The sequence below is a fragment of the Dromiciops gliroides genome, chromosome 4 (genome assembly GCF_019393635.1).
Source record: "Dromiciops gliroides isolate mDroGli1 chromosome 4, mDroGli1.pri, whole genome shotgun sequence".
Taxonomy (NCBI): domain Eukaryota; kingdom Metazoa; phylum Chordata; class Mammalia; order Microbiotheria; family Microbiotheriidae; genus Dromiciops; species Dromiciops gliroides.
In genome coordinates this window covers 294,665,039-294,682,607 of record NC_057864.1, presented here as the reverse complement: position 1 = coordinate 294,682,607, position 17,569 = coordinate 294,665,039, and the positions used below count along the sequence as shown (strand labels likewise).

At 36.5% G+C, this 17,569-nt stretch overlaps 1 protein-coding gene across 1 annotated transcript in view; it reads right to left on the bottom strand.

Annotated features, from left to right (window-relative positions):
• Positions 1 to 17,569, bottom strand: part of CD109 (CD109 molecule) — a 178,860-nt gene that overhangs the window by 25,368 nt on the left and 135,923 nt on the right. The window contains exons 22-26 of the mRNA XM_043962437.1: positions 15,794 to 15,938; positions 13,728 to 13,904; positions 4,863 to 4,944; positions 3,175 to 3,403; positions 531 to 696 (exon numbers count right to left, since the gene is read on the bottom strand). Of these exons, the coding sequence (XP_043818372.1) occupies positions 531 to 696; positions 3,175 to 3,403; positions 4,863 to 4,944; positions 13,728 to 13,904; positions 15,794 to 15,938 (799 nt within the window). The remainder of the gene's footprint in view (positions 1 to 530; positions 697 to 3,174; positions 3,404 to 4,862; positions 4,945 to 13,727; positions 13,905 to 15,793; positions 15,939 to 17,569) is intronic.

Genomic DNA, 17,569 nt, shown 5'->3' with positions numbered 1-17,569 from the left:
TCACTGCTCTGATTCTTTCTCTTGTAACAGGATTAATGCAGAAATAGGATTAATGTTATTATGTGTATATATATGTGTGTGTATATATATATCTATATGTATATGTATAGATATATATAGATATAACCTATATCAGATTACCTGCTGTCTAGGGGAGGGGGGAGGGAGGGGAGGGAGGGAGGGAGAAAAATCTGAAATTGTAAAGCATGTATAAACAAAAGTTGAGAACTATCTTTACATGTAACGGAAAAAATAAATTATCTCATAGATAAAAAAATAAAAAATAAAAAAAAAAAGAGACAACAAAAAAAAAAAAAAAAAGATATCTATCTACCATACCTCACTTCCTTTAATTCAGAAAGTTCTGGGCAAGTCTTTTTAATTCAGGCAATTCTCTAAGAGAAAAAGCTACAGAACCCAAGCTACAGAACCCTGGCAGATCTGCTACCTAGAGTTCCCTATATCAGAGAAATCACAAGTCCAGACCAAAACAGAAAAGAATGCCATAAGTAACAAAAGAATACACTTACCTTCATGTTCAGCTCTCTGGTTCAACAGATCCAAAGCTTGTCTCCCTTCAGAACTTTCCACAGATGACAGTGCATAACTTATGAGAGCTAGAGTATAGTTATCTGAAACACCTTCCCTGAACTGGGACTCCAAAAAGTTAACAGACATTCTCATATCCATGGAAGCCTAGATGGACATGGAGATATTAGGGTATTAAAAATAACCTCTTTATCACATTTAAATAACAAACCTTCAGGAAACTTAGGGATCTGATACGTTATCATTTTAAAAGACGGATAACTAACTTCTTCCACAATTAATTAATTAGGCCTTGTCCAGCAAAGGAAGAAAGGATACTAAGAAAAGAAAGAATGGATGTTAGTGCTTCTCCAACTAGGAATGCTAATCTGAAGCAAAGGTTGGGTGTATGCTTGGGGAGCGTAGCACATAATTCAATTTCAGGAATGAACACTGTAAATTCAGGAGACAAATAATCTCCTAAATAAATACCTAGTACAGTGGCAAGAACCTAGAAAGTGATCAGTTACTTGATTGTGATGGAAAGATACAAATATACACACATATACATATATTTGTTGTTGTTCAGTTGTATCTGACTCTTTAAGACCCAATTGAGGTTTTCTTAGCAAATATACTAGAGTGGTTTGCCATTTCCTTCTCGAGCTCATTTTACAGAAGAAGAAACTGAGGCAATCAGGATTAGGTGACTTGACCAGAGTCATACAGCTAATAAGTGTCTGAGACTAGATTTGAACTCATGAAGATAAGTCCTCCTGATTCCAAGTCCAATGCTCTATCTACTGTGCCACCTAGTTGTCCTAATAGATAGATAGATAGATAGATAGATAGATAGATAGATAGATAGATAGATAGATAGATAGATAGATAGATAGATAGATAGATAGATAGATAGATAGATAGAGACACACATAGATATACACATTCATACATATACATTGTTAAGGGCTAAAATTCTAGCTAGTCTGTCTAAAATATCTAATGAATGGTTGCCAATAAATTATAGGCTTTAGCAAGAGTTAGACTTTTAAGCATTTATTAAGGAGAATAAGAATTTGGTAAAGAGAGAGAGAAAGGCCTAGATTCCTATCTATTAAAGGGAGAGCGCATTTCTAGCTCCCCTCTCCGCCAGAGTCCCCAGGAAAGAGCGCCAGTCTCTTCCTTCTTCCTCCCACTAGCCAATGTCACTTCCTGACGCCAAAGAAAAGACTCCTGGTCTTGCCCTCAAAAACCTTCACTTCATGGTGGAACTCTTCTACAGTAAGTCTCCAACAGGTGGTGTCATTCCAATCGTTACAACATATAGTTACATTTAGTTATATTGTTCTCTTTCTAAATGTAATAACAAAATCATATATAACTATAATAACCTCAGTTATATTGTTATATTTACAAATATAACTATGTTACTATGTAATTATATATAATAATATTAATATATTTAACCATTAGGATACATAAAATTAGCAATGAATTCAGGATTCCAAAGGGATTGTCAATACTAGATTCAGAACTGAGTGAAACTCATTAACAAAGTTTCTTATCTTTCAGCACTGCCTCCCTTTCCTTCAGCAAATATTTAATGAGCACTTATGTGAAAATCTCTGTATTAACTGCCTTAATATGCAGATTCTTAACTTAAATCTTGCTTTTAATAATGCTAATGATAATAATTGTAACCTTTATACAGCACTTTGTTTTACTTTATATAGCACAAAGTGTGCTTTCTAAATATTAAAAACATTTGTGTTTTATTAATAAAAGTATTAGTTCACTCCTCTAAAAATACGATTACTGATGATCAGTAATTCCCACAAAAGTATGAATGATCATGGCAAAAGTAAAATCACAGATGTGGCTAACACTCTCCCCTACAATTATTAAGCAATTTATTATATCTTTGGGAAAGCATCCATTCTAAAGCAATTGTACTCATTTTTAGGTGCTTTGAAGAACCTTATAGGAGTACTGGCATTAGTCACAAATGTTTTGTTGTTGAGTTTTTTTTCAGTCATGTCCCACTCTTCATGACCCCATTTGGGGTTTTCTTGGCAAGGATACTAGAGTGGTTTTCCTATTCTTTCTCCAGTTCATTTAACAGATAGATGAGGAACTGAAGCAAACGTGGTTAAGTGACTTGCCCAGGGTCACACAGCTAGCAAGTGTCTGAGGCCAGATTTTAACTCACAAAGAGGAGTCTTGCTGACTCCAAACCCAATGCTTTATCCGCTGCACCAATTAGCTGTCACAAATGTATCCTTTTATAAATAAGAAAAGAAATCATTTAGCCAAATAGTTGTGAAAGTGTTTTTACCAAAGTAAAAAACTTTCATTTTTAAAAAACTCTCTTGTTAAATGATAAAATATTTGTTAACTTATTAATGGCATTTCTTTCAATGTTTATATAAATTTTTTTTAAGAACATAATTTACAGAACTTCTTCAGCTTCTCCTGGCACCAACCTATCAAGCAGATCATTGGAATATGGAAGCATACTTGTATACAGCCAAACTGAGTTCCTTAGATGTACATTTAGAAAGCAAAGTAACTGAGTCTCTAAGTGCTAAAACATCCCTTCCTTCTTATTTTCCGCCACTTATTCAAATACAACAAAAAGTTAAATACCTGGTACTTTTGATAACCTAAAAGGGATGTCAGAATATAGGCTGTGAGGGTAACTGGACTATTGTTGCCACCTTGGAGGTCACTATGGATCACTCTTCCTGGTTCCCAGAATTCACCACTGGGTTTTTTATGTTTCTTGAGCCAGGAAAATGTTCTGTGTAACACATCCTGATCAATATCTATGTAAGGAGAAGCTTGAAGAAAACATCTTAGGACAAAAGCTGATAACCTAGATGGGGGGAAAAAATGAAACTTGTGAAATGAAATACATGTTACAAAATCTTCCAAACATCATTAAGTGAACAAAATGAATAATTTTCCCCACACAGAATACAATAAAAGGATGAAAAGATAGCTGGGGGAAGGAAGCAAACAGAATGAACAGCAAAGGAATGGGCTATGGATGCTGCTATGTCCTATAAATCCTATAAATATATCCTATAAATAAGATTTCCTCTAAGTAGAAGTCTAATTACTATCTTCATTACCAAAAAAAAAAAAAAAGAAATTCAGGTTATTTCATTTGTGAAATACTCCAAGTATTTATGAAGTAAAAGCAAAATTATGCATCCTATCTTATATTTGCTGAAATCAAGTAAGGTTTTCAATACTTATAACCCAGAACCAAACTATATTCCTTTTTAGGAAAAATAGCAAAGGAAATATCCTCTCTTCAAGGTCATCGAGTTTAGTGGAAGTAGGATGTCAAGTGGCATGACATTGAAGAAGTGACCAGTTACACTATACAAATTTCAGGAAGGGGGACGGGATACAGAATAAAGAAGAGGTATAAGCTGCAGTGGCTAGGCACTGGATTTGGAGTTAGAAAGACATTGATTCAAAGGGCACCTTAACTACCTACTATCTGAGTGACCCTGGGCAAGTTTTGTCTCCCACATTAGATTGTAAGTTCCTTGAGGGCAGGAACTGTGTTTTGCCTTTTTCTGTATCTCCTGTACTTCACATGTAGTAGGCACTTAATAAATGTTTATTGAATGAATGAACTTAACATCTCTGAGCTTTAGTTTCATGATTTGTAAAATGAAGGAGTTGGTCACCACTTTCAACTCTAAATCTATAATTTTACAATAATGAGTAAGAATCAGTAAGTCAACCCAGAGTTAATACCATTCACACCTGGTTCTGTTGACACTGGTCATGACAGGAGAATGGTGAAGACATCATAATCAACACTTCCTATTTTCATCTCTATCTCCCAATAACAAAGCCCACTTTCCAGAAAAGTGTCTTCACTCCCATCACTATGGCAATTCTAATTGATTGTTACTTAATACCCTCAACAATATACCAAATTTGCTTTCATGGTAGAAAACTTTAAAGAATCCAGACAAACTATTCTATCTTTTTGCTATGTAGTCATTCTCATGAATTACTCCTGTCAGATGTACAACTATCTCAAAGCATTCCATGTTGCTGCATCCACAATAACAGAAATATTTCTCATCCTCCAAAAATATAAAAATGGCTTTCTTCAGAACAGCCTTAGACTACCGCCTACAAAAGAAGCCCTTTCAAAGTTGGGTGATGGTTCTGATGAAAATCAGACTTCAAGCCAACCCATTGAGAAGTGTCTACCAATTTCTTGAACATTTTCATCGCAACGCAGGATTTGAATTATATGTTCCTGATCTAAGATACAGATTAATTTTGCTGGCAAAGATACATACCATGTGCTCCCAGAAGGGTCATCATTTCCAAAAGCACTGAAAGAGCCATCATCCCTTTGGTACAGAAGTTCTCTTTGGTAGCCTGAAGACATGAAAAGAGACAAGGATGTTCAGTATTAACAACTTCCTAGTCAGTATTTTCTCATAAAGAAAACAAAGGCAGAAGAAGAGAAAAAGGAATCAAATATTAATGCAACATATACTACTGAAGATCCTGTGAGGAATAGAAAAAGAACTGAACTGCTACAATACAGTATGAGAAATAAGAGGGAGGGAATATCATAATTAATGGTTATAATTTATTAATTTTAAATCGAATTATATGTAAACATTTACTAAACAAGTTTAGGTGGTTAAACTTATGCTCAATGGTAAGTTTCAATAAAAAGCTTTAATTTAAAAAATTAATAGTTTTACCATAAACATGAACCCATCTACCTTTTTAACATCTTACTTCTTTCCCCCTTCCCAAAAAGCTACCAAGTAAAATTTTAAAGTATTATTAAAATATTCATTATGATGGATCTAACAAATTATTGCTGATATTAAAGACAGAAATTTGTTTATTAAGCTGATTTAGCTAATTCCTTTCTTAGTCTTCACATTAACTACATCAGGAAAGCAGAATGTAGCTGACTGGGGACAGTAATTCACAGAAACGTTAAACAATTTTCTCAAGTTTTTACATAACTTTCTTAAGGACACTTAAGATCACAAAGGTAGTTAACAATGGAACCCAGGATAAGAACCCATGCCTTTGATTTATAAACCAGAATTTCATCCATCATGCAGTCTCTCTTCAATGGCTTATAATATGAATGGCCACAATCTAACTGTGACTTTTATCTTATAAAACATAAAAATATTTTGGGACCCATGTAAACTATGGAAAATATTTCTGTAATCAGAATGACCTATCCAGGAAGAAAAACGGACAATGTGCCCTCCAACGGCACAGATCCTATCAACAACTGGTGTTCCAAGTATGAGATATTGTAAAATTGGTCATGGGGATGAGATCATGGAGATGAGATCAGTCCTCATGAAAATTACCTCTCAGGTGGCTGACCTCCAGGACTCTGCATCAACAACTTCCACCACTCCTCTGCCAGACAGAGGCAGCACAGAGAAAACAAAATACTGAATTCTCCAGTTCTGAAGTAAACGTCCTTTGCTTATTTAGCTGGAATAGGGAATGTAAATGTTGAGCTATCATCATGGGTGACAGCAACTAGTAAAACATAACCTGGAGGGAACATATTCCCTATCTACGTCCGACTGCTGGTGGAAGTGAAGTAACTTTATTTCTCCTCTAAGTCAGTTTTAGCCTATTGCTATTTATGGTGGCCAGTTAATACTTTGGAAAAAGTTAATCCAAAGAGACACAGCTAATGCTTCTACTATAGTGATACCCTAGGTTTATGGCTCTAAATAGGGAAGAAGGAAAAATTCAGGTTAAGTTATAAAGGAGAAAAACACCCATCATTTTCTCAAAAAAATAGAAGTAATTTAAGTTTATCATAACAGCTAACATTTGTATAGTACTTTAAGGCTTGAACGGTGTCTTACAAATATTTCATTTTATCTTCACAAAATCCTTAGGAGGTAGGCACTGTTATTATCCCCATTTTACAGATGAGGAAACTGAGGTAAATAGAAGTTAAGTGACTTGTCCAGGATCACATAGTGAATGTCTTAGGCAGGATCTAAACTCAAGTCTTCCTGACTCCAGATCCAGCTCTCTATCCACAGTGCCACCTAGCTGCCAATATAAAGACAAAGACAGAAAGACAGACAGAAAAAAAAAACCAACAGAGAAAGAAACAGATATTTGATAGATGGATTAATTGATGGAGATAGATAGATAGATTGATTGATAGATAGATGGATATAGATAGATGATGGATATGATAGACATCATCTATAAATTTTTACATTGTGAATATTAATTGTTACTAAAATCTAAATTAGTATGATAGAACCTCAATCTTGGGAAGGACCTTTAGTTCAGTAGTAGAATTGTCTATGAGCCAAATGTAGCTCGGAGTTCCATGGCATGGTTTTCCAACATCTTCCCATGACTTCAAAGTGTAGTCCACAGAAACCATAAACCTCTAGCTTCTTAAAAGAGGTTGGAATGTTATTTATTTTTTTTATTTCTGTGGAAAACCAATATATTTCTTTCACCTCCATCCTAAACCTTTACAAGATCAATGAATTACAAAACACTTTTGTTCTGAGATGCCCCTAAACTTTTGAAAAGTTACGCAGAAGCAGTTCAGCTTTAAAAAATACTGTTATGAATATGTCATTTTTTTTTTTTGGTGAGGCAATTGGGATTAAGTGACTTGCCCAGGGTCACACAGCTAGTAAGTGTCAAGTGTCTGAGGCCAGATTTGAACTCAGGTCCTCCTGACTCCAGGGCCGGTGCTCTATCTGCTGCGCCACCTAGCTGCCCCTGAACACATCATTTTTAGGAGAAAAAAAAGACATTTAAGCTCTTTGACCCTTCGTATGTAAGAAAAAATCTTTTATAACAAAAAGAAGTCTCATTCTGCATATTCAGTCCATAACCTCTTTTTCCCAGAAGGTGGGTAGCATTATTCATTCATCAATCCTCTGGCATCATAACTGGTCATTGTTCAGGGCCAATATGGAAATTTGCTCTGCTTGACTATTTATATTTGTTTAAAAAGGATTTTATTTTTCTTATTTTTCCCCTATAGAGGGAGGGGAAATAGGAGGAAGAAAAAAAATGGGGGGAGGGAGGGGCAATGAGGCTTAAGTGACTTGTCCAGGGTCACACAGCTAGTGTCAAGTGTCTGAGGCCAGATTTGAATTCAGGTCCTCCTGAATCCAGAGCCACCTAGCTGCCCCCAGAAAAAAAAATTTTTAACTGAAAAAAACTAATTTTTAAAAAAAAAACATTAAAGGGAAAAGTCATCATGGCTATGTATCTATGAGAATTGCTTATTTTAGAATTACAAATATTAAATAGTCTTAGTTCCAGCTTATAAAATATATATGAAATGTAGAGTTCCCCAATGTTGTTCCAAGAGTCTTTATTCAGTTTTATTTCTAGAACTAATTATTATAATCATTAATAATAGTCTCTCTCGGGCAGCTAGGTGGTGCAGTGGATAGAGCACCGGCCCTGAAGTCAGGAGTACCTGAGTTCAAATCCGGCCTGAGACACTTAACACTTACTAGCTGTGTGACCCTGGGCAAGTCACTTAACCCCAACTGCCTTACTAAAAAAAAAAAAAAATAGTCTCTCTCCTGTGAAAATGGGTACCTTGATTTGCTTGTGCCCCCCAATTATCCAGGCAACCAGAACAACTGTATAAGGACTGGCTTCATTGGGTAACACACCAACAATCCTTTACATGACCGAAAGTAAACCTCTGAAGTAACTCTGAAGCCAATCAAAGACTCATCTGACTACAAGATATGCAACTATGGTTATGGATCTTATTTTCAACTATAATCCCTTTTCTTTTTGAAGAGTTCTCATCAAGACTTTGAACTGAACTGCCAACCACCAAGAATGCCTTCTAATTTGCATATCAAAGGCCAAATCCTCCATCCCTGAAATTTCTCACATATACACACATCCTCCCTTTGGGGAGTAGCCCTTTCTAATCCCACCTTTCCTCCAAATTCTTTACCTGACTTTTTTTTTTTTTGGCAGGGCAATGGGGGTTAAGTGACTTGCCCAGGGTCACACAGCTAGTAAGTGTCAAGTGTCTGAGGCTGGACCTAAACTCAGGTACTCCTGAATCCAGGGCGGTTGCTTTATCCACTGCGCCACCTAGCCGCCCCCTTTTACCTGACTTTTTAAAAACTGTATGTAAACCCTTGCAATCTATTGCATGGTATCCTGTTCAGCAATAGGCTAGACAGTACCCATGAACATGTTTGATTTTCTTCTCTGCTTAATAAAACCTTTCTTTTAATTTTTACAGGCATTGTCTTTCTCTAGTTTCCTTCCTTTTTAGGAAGAAGGAGATTTAAATCTCAAGAACTGGCCTTTGCATTCTCTGGAGAAGTGACCTCTGCATTCTCCAGTCTTCTCCTTTTGAGAAGAGAGATCTAGATTCCACTTAAGAAAGCATTTGCCTCGGTTTACACTCCTATTTCCTTTAAAGCAACTCATCTAAATCCCTCCTGCTTGCTATATTTAAAAGTACCTGAGGGTAGCTAGGTGGCACAGGGGATAAAGTACCAGCCCTGGATTCAGGAGGTCCTGAGTTCAAATCCAACCTCAGACACTTGACATTTACCAGCTGTGTGACCCTGGGCAAGTCACTTAACCCTCATTGCCCCCCCACACCAAAAAACATACCTGACAGATAAACTATGAGATAGTCCCAAATATGCATGGATCTACAAACCCTTAGTGGAAATTGTCATGCCTACTTCTAGTGCTATTTCAAAAACAACTGTCTATGCAACTAAAATGTAGAATAGTTTAAAACTATTAAGACTTAAAGCTGGGGCAGCTAGGTGGCGCAGTGGATAAAGCACCAGCCCTGGATTCAGGAGTACCTGAGTTCAAATCCAGCCTCAGACACTTGACACTTACTAGCTGTTTGACCCTGGGTAAGTCATTTAAACCTCATTGACCAGCAAAAAAAAAAAAAAAAAAAAGACTTAAAGCTGCACTGGGAGTTTGGGGGCACCCTAAATGTGTCTTCCTGATAAATGAACAGTTCAATGTGCACAAAAGGGCAAACGATGAGGACTTTCCCCAGGAACTACAACACTACACCTGTGCTGCAATTAACATCCTCCGGGATCTCCAGAGCTGTACCTCACTCTGGGAAAGTTCCTAGCCCAAACTAAGCAGAAAAGAGAGTTCTGTCCTAGGATCAACAGTCACTCTCTGGCTGTACTTTGTTGTGGAACAAAATGATGCTACCAACGCCTTTAATATTGTTCCTGATTTCCTTGTTTAGGACCCATTCTCCACCTGCTCCCTTATGCTTCATTTGATCTTTGGTTCCTGATCCCTGATTATATACTCAAGTGCTATTTCCACCTCTGCCATCTTACACAGCCTAGATCTGTGTATGTCAAACCTGGCATTCAACAACCTGCCATTCACTATGGCTTAAGGGTCTTGTGGACTCGTGGTGTTCATTTGCTCCCTCTCTCTTTCTATATTATATTTTTCCACCTCCCTAGTGTGATGAAATAATGGGATTTAGCAGATACTCAAAGACCCACCTGGAGATTAATCAAGACTGATTGAATCAAGTGAGAGTGATTGACTGCTGATTAAGCCTACTTCAAGTTAATGGGATTGTAATCACACCTGACTATCCCTTAAGAAGGTATTGTTCTCAGAAACTAGACTGTGAACTCAACTTGAGAACACCTTCAAAGACAATGGATTTGGATGACGCCAACCAATCACCTTGAAGCAGTGTGTAAGGACCACCTCTGTTCCAGATCTATAAAAAAGCTTCCACAAACAGCTTGATGAGGAAGGCTGATTAAAACAGGCTGGGGCTGTCTAGGGGAGGGGGGAGGGAGGGAGAAAAATCTGAAATTGTAAAGCATGTATAAACAAAAGTTGAGAACTATCTTTACATGTAACAGAAAAAATAAAATACCTCATACATTAAAAAAAAAAAACAGGCTGGGGAAGGAGTTCCTGATTAAGACAGGCTCATTGAGGGTGTTTCTGATTAAAGCAGGCTTGTGGAGGAGGACTTCAGGAAGAACCCAACCAAGCTGGAACTCTAGGCTAGGTAGGACTTCTTTTTCATAACCTTCTGAACTCTTTGTAAATATCTGTATGTTCTAATAAATGTTTAATGCCCAAAGACTGGTACTGAAGCCTTTTAATTTTTGGCGACCACAATTAAGATTTTACACATCACACTAGCTCAGGTTATGATCCTGAACATGTGCCTGGTCTGACCATTTGCTATAATTATACAACCCAGAGCGAAGACAAACTTAAGAATTGATCCCACAATTCCTCTCTGAATGGGATTCTGTTTAGGGTAAATGAAAGCATGAAACACAAAGAAGAATATAAAAAGGAAAATTTAATAAGATGTCACATCCAAATGATGTCTACTCTGGATATTTTTATACAAATCCATGGGCAAAGCAGTGAAACTAACACTAAATATTTTTGCTTCTTTTATTCCATTTCCTTTTCATTCATTCCATTCCACTTACTAAACCTTTGTTATATGTCTACTAAGTGCAAAAAGGTGCACTGCATCCTGGGACATCACCAGTTGTCTTTTTTTTGGGGGGGGGGGGTCGGGGTGAGGCAATTGGGGTTAAGTGATTTGCCCAGGGTCACACAGCTAGTAAGTGTCAAGTGCCTGAGGCCGGATTTGAACTCAGGTCCTCCTGACTCCAGGGCTGGTGCTGCATCCACTGAGCCACCTAGTTGCCCCTATAACCAGCTGTCTTGACATTTTTCTTGCCACTGGACTTTGATGACTAAGGAAAAAAGAGGGACTTTGCACAATTCTGCCTCACAAATCCAATTCACACACAAGTTGAGACATCACCCATGATGTCATTGGTCCTCTTTGAAAACAAAGGATGGACAACAACAAGTAACTGCAAATAAAGAATCCATGTTCCCAAGTACCACATACACACACACACACACACACACACACAGCCTGCTCATAACACATTAAATGTGTAAAGAGTAAAATACTTGATACAATTCAATTAAACAAGCATTTATTATGGTCCTACTATATTCAAGCAATGTGCTTGAAATAGAAACAAGGTTCTAGGGATAGAAAGAATAAAAACAAAGTCATTTCCTTCAAGGACTATATAATATAGTAGCTGGATAAGACATGTACACAAATAACTATATGAGTATATGATGAGTGAATTGGAAAGATCAAAGAGAAGTAAGTGACATTTGGGGAGCTGGCAGAAAAGCTTTTTAGTGGTGTCACTATAGCTAAACCTTGGAAGGAAATTGTGAAGTATGTAGCAAGCCAAACAGTAGAGTTGTTGAGAAGGCAACATGGAAAGTTGTCCTGACTCTGGATTAGGAAGATTTAGATTCAAATCATGACTTAGCCATGTATGTGTAATCTACCTGCTTGACACTGGGTAGGTAGCTCCAATTCACCCACATATCTTGGCTGATTAAAATCAGATTTTGAGACTGTAGATACAGAACCGGAAGGGACCTCTGAAGCCACCTAATCCAACCCCCTTATTTAACAGATAAGGAAACTGAGACTCAGGGAAGTTGTATGACTTACCCAATGTCGGAAAGGTAGCATGTGAGTGAGAAAGGATATGAAACCAGGTCCTCTCACTACAGAAGCAGTGTACTGTACCAAACTGACTCTTAAACAACTCTTGTTTGGCCATTAAAGCCCTTCACAATTTGGCTCCAGCCTATCCTTCCAGGCTTATTACACATTACTTCCCTTTACACACTCTAAAATCCAGGCAGACAGACCTACTTGTTTTTTTTTGTTTGGTTGGTTGGTTGGTTTTTGTTTGTGTTGTGGTTTTTTTGGTGAGGAAATTGGGGTTAAGTGACTTGCCCAGGGTCACACAGCTGGTAAGTGTTAAGTGTTTGAGGCTAGATTTGAACTCAGGTCCTGTGAATCCAGGGCTGGTGCTCTATCCACTGCGCCATCTAGCTGCCCCAAGACAGACCTACTTGTATCCCTAACACATGAACTCCCTCTCTAGCCCCTGTGCTATTGGAGAAGGCTGCTCCCATGCCTGCATGTGCTCTGCTTCTTAGAATCCCTGACTTAGTTTAAGGATTAACTCAAGAACTGCCTATAACATAAGGTCTTCCTAGATCCCCATACCTGCTAGTGCCTCCTCCCAACCCAAACACTGTATTTACAGTCTACATATTTTATATCTACTTGAACGTACTTTCCCTTAATTGATTATAAGCTCCTTGACTATTTGTCGTATTATGTCTTTATATGCCTAGTATATATTATATGTTTAATAATTCCTTGCTGATTTCTTTTTGTGGTGGCAAAGAATTGGAGATTTAGGAGATACCCATCAACTGAGGAATGGCTGAACAAGTTGTGGTATATGATTATGATAGAATACTATTGCACAATAAGAAATAACAAACAGGATGCTTTTTTTTTCAAACAGGATACTTTTAGAAAAACCTGGAAAGACTTCCATGAACTGATGCAAAGTGAAGTGAGCAGAACCAGAAGAATACTGTACACAGTAGCAACAATAGAGTACTATCATCAACTGTGAATGACTTAGCTATTCTGATCATTATAATGATCTAAGACAATTCCAAAGGACTCATGATGAAAAATTCCATCCACCCCCAGAGAAAGAACTGATGGAGTCTGAATGAAGATCTAAGTATACCTTTTTTTCCCACTTTATTTTTCTTGGGGATTTTTTTGTTTGTATTTTCTTTTGCAACATAGCTAATATGGAAATATTTTTGGCATGACTGAACATGTATAATCTATAACATATTGTTTGCTTTCTCAAAAAGAAGGGAAGGAAGTAGGGAGGAAGAAAATTTGGAATCAAAAAAATTTTAATGTTAAAAATGGTTTTTACATGTAATTTTTAAAAAATAAAATATAAAAAATTTCCCCCCAAAAAATGCTTGCTGATTGTTTAATTGGTTGAACTGAGAGGTTGATCAGGCTCCCTTACATTTCCCCTTTCAGCATTATCTTCTTCAATCTGTAGCCACTTAGCACCCTTTAATACATCCCCACCAATATTCACAAGAAATGTAAGACAAAATTCTACCTCTTTTGAAATGTCTATAGAGGGTTAATGATTTCTGAAAGATGCAAAAACAACGTATTTTTAAACAGCAAGTTATTTGTTTGCTAAAATACTGACCTTGCCTCATAAACGAGATGGCTTTGTCTTTCACACTATCTGTCAGTTGTCCTGTGTTAGTCAGATAATTCAAAACATAGATATTTGGAGCAAAGTTGATCATATTCTGTTCACCACAGCCATAAGGCATTCGAATCAAGGACTCTAAACCATTGATAGAAGGCCCGAGAATATCTCCTGTAAACAAAAGATTCAATTCACGTATAGGGCTATGCCACAAACACTCCATAATTATTAACTGCTTGATAGTAGATTTCATTCATATAACCAAAGAACAGAACTAAATGTAACTAAAACCTGAAAATGAAAGGATACAGCAAACTATATCAGCTGTTCCAATATAGAGCCTAGAAGAGGAAAATGAAGACAAATGAATGAACAAAGATTCATGATGGAGATTTACAGGTGGAAAAAGCCTGAGGGAGACTTATAGCATTCTAGGTATTAAATTTAATTTATTTTAAAATGTAAATAGTTGCCAAACAGGTTTAATTAATTAAATTGCTCTCCTGTTTAGCTTATTCATATTAATGATCATAAGGAGTGTTCCAAATCACAAATTAAAAAATGAACATCAAAATAATTATGAACTTTCCCACTGAGCAAATTGGTAAAGATGAAAAAGATTGGTATGGTAGTCGATGTTGGAGAGACTGTGGAAAGCCAGGTACACTAGTGCACTGTTACCAAAAACCACTGAATGAGCTCATTCTAATAGAGACAGTGGTATAAGTTTATAAACTGGGCCCCTAAAAAAAGATATTGGTAAGGTATGATCTCTTATCTGGAGGACCAAACACCTCCAGAATTAGAGCCCTTTGTTATTGTTATGATTTTTCCAGGGGATGCTTGTTTGAGATGTGCCCCAGCTTTGTCGTTCTCATTACTGCTTCAGCACAGTTCGCCCTTAAATAAGAGTTTGGAGCATACATTCTTTATTTCTACCTTCCACACTGCATGGAATTCTAACAATACTGAGATACTTGGACAAATGGGACCCACTGAATGGCAAAATCAAGTTTCTGTACAACATACTTATTCCTTTTGATAATTCCAGCTTAAATTGGATGTTCTCGTTTTTGTTTTTGGAGGACAAGTGGGGAACATATGAAGTAGAAAAATAAAAAGGATTGTTACCCTGGCAGATGTGAATTAATGGAGTCCCTGAGAGGGTAAAACAAAGATGTTTGTCCCAGACCCTAAAATCCTGGTGGCCTGTCACTGATATTAAATGCAGATGTCACTAATTAAAATTTTTCCTCTCGCTATATTCTATTTGTAAAACACAGCTGTATAATCACACTATTTGGAGAAAGGTCATATTTTCACAGTGACCTAAATATTATTTTGATGCTAGTAGAAACTGAATTAAAAGGTTGCCTGAAGCCTGTGGGAGGACCCCTGTGGTCTTAGCTACTTGTGTTCTGGAGAAGACAGAAATAAGCATCCAACAGCTGGATTTCTCATAACTATAGGAAATATCAAGATCTTACATACTGTAGAGTTTTGGTGGCATCTCCTTCTGATTCCATCTATTTTAGATCTCATAAAATAAGAAACTTGCCAAACTTAGAATAAATTAAAATTATTTCCAAATAAAAAGCTCAAGATGAGGTTAGATGTGCTCACAATCTGAGCTCACTGCGGTGTTTCTGCTCTGCTTAAGGCCTAAAAGCATTGTGAGAATATAGTAAAATGTTCCATTCTGTATTAGCAAAACTGACTTTGTTTTTACATATAACTTCCTCTTGAAGAATGGTGCCAATTTTACCAAAATTATCTTCCTGATTTTCCCAAAAAGACTTTAAGACACTCAGATTCCGAATTAAGTCAAAACCCAGGACTGATCAGAATTGTGTTCTATATTCTAAAGGTATTACTTCTCCAGCCTACTGAATCAGAGACACATGCCTTCTGTATTTCTTTGTAAGAAGACTTTTCACACCATAGCCAGAGCTCAACAGAGGCTAATATCATTTTGCTCCTACCTCTTAACTAACATGGAAAAAAATCTATAGAACTACAAACATTAAAAAAATACATAAACCCATAAAATATATTCTTACCAACAGCAGTGATATAAATTTTTTCACTTCCAATCACCCTGTCAGGAGGAAAGGTGAAGTTCAAAGTTTGGTCTGTAGTTGATAATCTGTTGCCAGTCAGGTCCAAGAGTAGAGACTGTGAATATGATTTTTCTATTCCTTCAGCCTAACAGGACAAATAAACATAATCAATTCTATATCCATTAAACCACTTACAGGATTGACCTGATTATAAATGAGAATACCTTACCAGTTACACAGTACTTTAAGACATATTTTAAATAACTAGGCATTTGTGGTGATTATAATAACTCAAATAATTTACAAAATTCTTTTCTCACAGCATCACCATGAGGTGTTGAAAATATGATGAATGCTATTCTAGTAAACTGAGGCCAAGAAGTCCAGTGCCTTGCCCAAATTTATGCAGCTGGTAAGTGAAAAGTCAAGACTCAAATTCAAGTCATTAGAATGTGAATTTTTTTAAGGTAAGAACTGTCTTTTGTCTCTTCTTGTATCCTTAGTGCTTAGCTCATAGTAGGAATTTAATGAATGTTTATTGACTAGCTTGCTGATTGACCAGGTCATTGGACTTCAAATCTAGAGCTCTGTCCACTACACCACATGTTCCATCAACTTTCTTTCAATCAATTAAGCATTTTTTTGGGTGAGGCAATTGGGGTTAAGTGACTTGCCCAGGGTCACACAGCTAGTAAGTATCAAGTGTCTGAGGCCAGATTTGAACTCAGGACCTCCTGACTCCAGGGCCGGTGCTCTATCCACTGAACCACCTAGCTGCCCCCAGTTAAACATTTATTAAGTACCTATTATGTAGTAGGTACTAAATTAGAAGCTGAAAATTAAAAAATACAAAAAAAACCCAACAATTTTTATTTTCAAAGAGTATTTTTGAAAGCTCTTCAAATATAGAAGTGCTTTCTTTCTCATTAAATAAGGCATAGATAGTTATGTAATTGGAATTCTTTCAAAATCCCTTTCCCATTTCTGTCTAATGGTAGCCATCTCTAAGGTGAAGGGTGGAAGAAAGAGAAGAAAAAAAGTACTTCACATAATAATTTTATTGTATATTTGAAAGGAATAGCAAGTTGTACATAATAGATTTGTAGTTTCTTATGCAATCATCTATTTTATTGTACTATGTTGTGGAAGTGCTTGTTTTATTCCATAAATTAAAAATAAAATTTTTAAATGAAAAAAAAAACCTCCCTTTCCAAAAGAATTGGAATATTCCATAAAGAAGCAGATAGGTGGCACAGTGGATAAAGCACCAGCCCTGGATTCAGAAGGACCTGAGTTCAAATCTGGCCTCAGACACTTGACACTCACTAGCTCTGTGACCCTGGGCAAGTCACTTAACCCTCATTGCCCCACAAAAAAAAAAAAAGTCACCAAGCCTAAAAACAACAAAAACAACTGGGAACATAGTTCCTGTGAGTGAGATTTTTCTCAACCCTTAGAGATAAGTGATTTAACTATGGTAATAATCAGTATTTAGACTACAAATTGTGATTTAATATGTTTAGGGATTCTTTAGTGGTATTCTTTAATAGTTTAAGCAAATGATAATAGAGTAAGATAGATATTAGAAGAGCTTGTATAAACCACACAATTGAAACCATTAGTTTAATCCACTGTGGTTAGATATTGTGTAATTTAAGATTCTAAATGTGGATTCTAATCTGTTCCCCCAGTTTTGGGGGAAACTGACTAAAATCACTGATAAAAAGAGTTTAGGTTTTTAAGGGTTTATTGGAAAATAGAAAGAAAAAGATTGAG